At 50.3% G+C, this 5,353-nt stretch overlaps 1 protein-coding gene across 1 annotated transcript in view; it reads right to left on the minus strand.

Moving 5' to 3' along the window:
• Window positions 1-870: 870 nt before the first annotated feature.
• Window positions 871-5,353, minus strand: part of LOC104525373 (E3 ubiquitin-protein ligase Jade-2) — a gene marked incomplete at its 3' end in the record, with an annotated part of 7,815 nt that continues 3,332 nt past the window's right edge. The window contains exon 4 of the mRNA XM_010168514.2: window positions 871-1,332. Within this exon, the coding sequence (XP_010166816.2) occupies window positions 871-1,332 (462 nt within the window). The remainder of the gene's footprint in view (window positions 1,333-5,353) is intronic.

Consider the following 5,353-nt stretch of genomic DNA (forward strand, 5'->3'; position numbering starts at 1 on the left):
CCATGGCTTCTGCACCCAGGTGGGCTGTCAGAGGGGACCCGAGCAGGGGCCATGGATTCACCCCTCTGGCAGGAGCCAGAGAGTGGGGACCTCCCTCCTCCTCCCCAGCCTGCCTCTGCCCCATCCCCTGCCAGCACATCCTGGGGAGCTCCAGCATCGCTTTGGCACTGCTGCTCCAATGACCCTTGTTCTCCCCCAAAAATCTGCCGTGGGGGCAGCTGCTCCTTCTGTGCAACGGATGTCCTGTGTCATGGAGAGCTGCAGGTGCCTGCATCCTCAGCTGCATCCTCAGCTGCATCCTCCACCTCCACCAGCATCTTCCACCTGCATCCTCCAGCACAGCTCTGCCACCACAGGCAGCTCCCCGAGGAGCTGACCCACTTTTGGCCACGGCAAGGCAGGGGATGCCCAGTCCCACTGGCCCTGCAGCTCACTCCTGCCATTCACCTGCCTGTGATGTTTAATTTGAGTAACTAATGAAGTGCTCCCATGCTTTGCTGCTGGAAAGCAGCCGAGGGGCAGCACGGGATCATTTTGTGGTTTGAGATGATCAAGAGCTCAGTGGAGCAGCAGCATCTGCCTCCCACCCACCCAAGGCACCACTCCCCACAGACATTTGCTCTTTGCAACCCCTGGCTGAGACCATCCCTGACTTATTTCATCAGCATCAGTGTTTTGGCAGTGATGATACCTGCACGCTGAGCACCACCACTCTTCTGAGCAACGCTCTAGATGAAGGGACACAACTGTTAGAGGAGTCAAACCGAGTCAAGAGGGAACACAGCTTGTTCTGTTTACAGGCACCAGCACACATCAAAGCACTCCTGATTGAGCAGGTGGGTGTATCATTGAAGGAAAAGCTCTACTCACCCTCTCCAGGTCTTGCCTGAGGTGCATGAAAAGCTTTAAGCGTCGGTAGAGAACGTCCTGTTCTTGCTGGGCCAAGTTGTCCACTTCATCCGTTTTTGGTGTCAGCAGCGGTTTGTTGGAATTTGCTTTCCTCTTCAGCTTCCAGTACTGGTAGACAAAATCCACCAGGGATTCGCTTAAATCAAGGTTCTCCGCCACCTCTGAAGGCTTCACGAGTTCATAGAAGTCCTCCTCCAGCTGCTGGAGCTTTTGCTTCCGCAGCGTGACCTTCTCCAAGTCCAGTTGGGCTTGGTCAGGTTCTGTCCGTGCCTCTTCGGGCAACTTGGTGGCACCAGTGCTGTGCTCAAGGCAGAAAGACTTAAACTTCACTTCGTCGTTGTCTGCTAGAATAGTCCGCATGTCCAGGTTGTGGTCGAAGGCGCAGGTGACGTGGAACGCGGTGACGCAGGCGGGCATGGAGCACTGCAAGGAGAAGGACAGGGCTCAGGGACAGGGCAAAGCACCATCAGTGGAGGGGGATGTTTACCAACCCAATGGGACCACAAGTGCTTACTACAAACCCAGTGACACCCATCTGAGTGACAACACCTACCGTGAAGTGATAGATGCTCCACAACAAGGAGGAACACCTGTATTAGAATCATAGAATCATGGAATGGTTTGGGTTGGGAGGGACCTTAAAGCTCATCCAGTCCCAACCCCCCTGCCAGCAGCAGGGACACCTTCCACTAGACCAGGTTGCTCAAAGCCTCATCCAGCCTGGCCTTCAACACTTCCAGGGAGGAGCAACCACAGCTTCTCTGGCCAACCTGTTCCAGTGTCTGACCACCCTCACAGTGAAGAACATCTCTATGAGCTGGACACCATAAACCCAAGCAGAAGAAACCCAGGTTCATTAGATATCAGCAGGCACCTTCCTACCTTACCTGTTTTAATCCTTCTCTGTGAGAGACCCCGCTCATCTTTCACCCACCATAAACAGGAGCTTCCAATGGTTCTCCAGACATGTCAACAGGCAAAGACAACGGGCTGCTCAAAGACTGTCAATGGATTTCTCCTCAGGGAGAAATTTTCATCCACATTTCACCCTTAAACTACTCCACTCTCACCACACGCAAAGCCAATACACCATTTTTATTGAAAGCACGCAGGACACGTCAAGGTTTATGAGTGAACGTGGCATCTCAGAAGCAGCCAATGCTCCTGGAGCACCATGTCCTTCTCCTCTGGAAATTATACAGCCTCTAATTAGCTCCATTAAAAAAGAAAAAAGGCAACTGAGCATACATAGAGCAAATGAAATGAACTTTTTAGAGGTGGGACAGTGGCTACGCTGTTGTCAAACTTACACCAGATATTAATTTTTTAACGATTTCCTGAACTTACCTCAACCTTAAATCACTTTGGATCCCACAGGCAACAAACCTCAGCCTGGTTTCCTACAGAGGAACCCCCTCAGCCAGCACAGTGCCCATGTCCACGTCTGCACCTTCTCCCCCTCTACTCATTAACTGGTTTTTAATGGCTCGGAGTGTCAGGTAATTATTTCAACCGTAACTCATAAGAAATCAGGTCTATTCCAGCTGCTAATGACCAGTTAAACTGCAATAATGAGACATTTGAAGTGGGTTATTACAGTAGGCACCGTATTTCAGCGTTTACAGAAGAATTGTTCTTGTGGGGAATGAAATTCCAGTTGTGGTCTGAAGGACCAGGTGCAGGCAAGTGAAATTTCATGGATGATGGTGACAAAGCATCCAAGATGTTGTAGAGTTTTTCTGGGGTTTTGCTGCACTTAAAGACTTGAAAAAAATAAATATATATATATTCTGGTATTCTGTTGAGGAACAGAAGTTTTATGGCTTTTTATCTTCAACCCATCAGCCCTGAATTCCTGCTCAGTCACCCAGCGTGTGAACTTCTGACATCACTGTCAGTACATCACACGCCGGCTTTTAACGCGCTGGAGATGCGGCGTCACTGGGTGGAGTCACCCCTCCTCACTTCAATGGCACTTTCAGGTTGGACACCTTCGCCTGCTGGAAGTTCCTGTGATTGAGCTTTCTCCTCTGGTAGCCAAGATGGTAATGGTACTGCATGGAGCTCCTGACGTACTCCTGATATACTCATAACATACTCCTGACATGCTCCTGATATACTCCTGATACACTCCTGACGTACTCCTGATATACTGATGTACTCCTGACGTACTCCTGATGTACTTCATATACATTCCTGATATACTCCTGATACACTCCTGATGTGGTCCTGATACACTCCTGATGTACTCCTGATACACTCCTGATGTGCTCTTGATGAACTCCTGATATACTCCTGATGTACTCCTGATACACTCCTGATGTGCTCTTGATGAACTCCTGACATACTCCTGATGTACTCCTGATACACTCCTGATGTACTCCTGATACACTCCTGATGTGCTCCTGATACACTCCTGATGTGCTCCTGATACACTCCTGACGTACTCCTGATACACTCCTGACATACTCCTGATGTACTCCCAACACACTCCTGATGTACCCCTGACACACTCCTGATGAACTCCTGATACACTACTGATATACTCCTGATGTACTCCTGATATACTCCTGATGCTGTCCCACCGTACTCCTGATGCACTCCCGACATACTCACTCCTGATACACTCCATCCTGGCTCTTCCAGGTGGAGCTGCTTCAAACCCCAGCATCCTTTTGTGCCATTACACACATAAATATCTACGGTAGAGAAGGTGGACACCGAGAACTCACTGCCATCGGTGAACGATGTGAGCTAAGGAAAGCCACCCAGCAGTGTCCCCTTCCTCAACATGAGCTAAGGAAAGCCACCCAGCAGTGTCCCCTTCCTCCATGGGAGCTAAGGAAAGCCACCCAGCAATGTCCCCTTCCTCCATGGGAGCTAAGGAAAGCCACCCATCAGTGTCCCCTTCCTCAATGTGAGCTAAGGAAAGCCACCCAGCAGTGTCCCCTTCCTCAGTGTGAGCTAAGGAAAGCCACCCAGCAATGTCCCCTTCCTCCATGGGAGCTAAGGAAAGCCACCCAGCAATGTCCCCTTCCTCAACATGCGCTAAGGAAAGCCACCCAGCAGTGTCCCCTTCCTCCCTTTTCTGTCACCAGTGCTAATTATGGCATCAGCAAAACGGCTGTGGCTTCTGCCAGGACAACGTCCCGTTAACAGGAACAACCATCCCTCCACCTTAGGAATAAAGCAAACGGAGTGACAGTCGTCCTGGATCTGTCCCCCGACAGATGGCAAGCAGCACTTGGCAGAGACCGTGCCCAAAATGCAAATAGAAAATAATGAGGCAGCTCAGCTGACAAGAACAACAAAGGAAGGTACCTGGTTGGCCATGGCTACCCAGGGACCTTGCACAAACCGACAATAAAAACATATTGATCCAGCCCAGATCAGCGCTGGAACGAAGCTGCTCTTCACAGGAGGGAGGATCTGCCACACAGAATAAACCAGACTCAAACACCTGGCACAGTCCCCACGTCTGCTTCGTTATCGACCCTGCTTCGTTATCTTCCAGCACCTTTCATTCAAGGATTGCAGAATACTTGGCTTATCCAGGCAAATCCATCTCCAAACAGAAATCCAAGAGTGAGGGTGAAAACTGCAGCGGAGATGAATGTGGGGGCTGTTAATTAGTCCTCAAACCACTCCTCCTGGGAAGAAACAGTGGGGTGATTTATTTGCTGAGGAAATGCAAACAGAAGTTTCCAGTTTACAGAAGTTCTCTGCTGCAGTTTGGGGCTGGAGGGGAAGGAAGTGGCTCCTCCAACGGACCTGAGAGGGGAACTCAGGAAGGAAAAATTAATTACCGGTGTTGAACTCCGGCCAAGCCATCAGCCACGACACTTCTGCATCCTTCCAAAAACTACCAGGTGATTAATTTTAGTGACCACAGATGGTCTGGATCCTGGGAGCATTTCTCAGCTCCAACAGTCAATTTCAGCATCGCAGACGTCCTTGGAGGATTCAGGACTGAGGTGACAATGGTGTGGGAGCTACATGGTGAACACGCTGCTCTTCCCCTGATGTCAAGCTGGATGTTTTCAGGGCTACAGGTACAATCAGATGACAGCTCTGGGTACCACCACACCAGTTATCCCACTGTCCCACCAGTGGCACAAGCAGAGGAGTGATAATGAACGAGTGAGTGGTGGAGGACACTGCCCAGGGCTTTTTCTCCAGTAAAACAACAACAAAAAGAAAGCTGGAAGATGATGACAGCAAAAAATTATGCCCTTTGGAGAAACTGGACAGCAACTACCAGAGACCTGGTGTTTTGTGCTGCGTTGAAGGGCCTTGGTGAGCTCTTCCAGTTGTTCTGAGAAGTGAGGAGGGAGCTGGTGAGGAGGGAGCTGGGTCCCAAGCAAGTGTGGATGGGACTCAGGCTGTGCTGGAGCCTGGCTCCCAGCACTCTCTTTTCTGTATCAGCAATGCAAATGAGAAAATT

This window comes from Antrostomus carolinensis, unplaced genomic scaffold (genome assembly GCF_000700745.2).
Source record: "Antrostomus carolinensis isolate BGI_N321 unplaced genomic scaffold, ASM70074v2 scaffold16005, whole genome shotgun sequence".
NCBI classification, from domain to species: domain Eukaryota; kingdom Metazoa; phylum Chordata; class Aves; order Caprimulgiformes; family Caprimulgidae; genus Antrostomus; species Antrostomus carolinensis.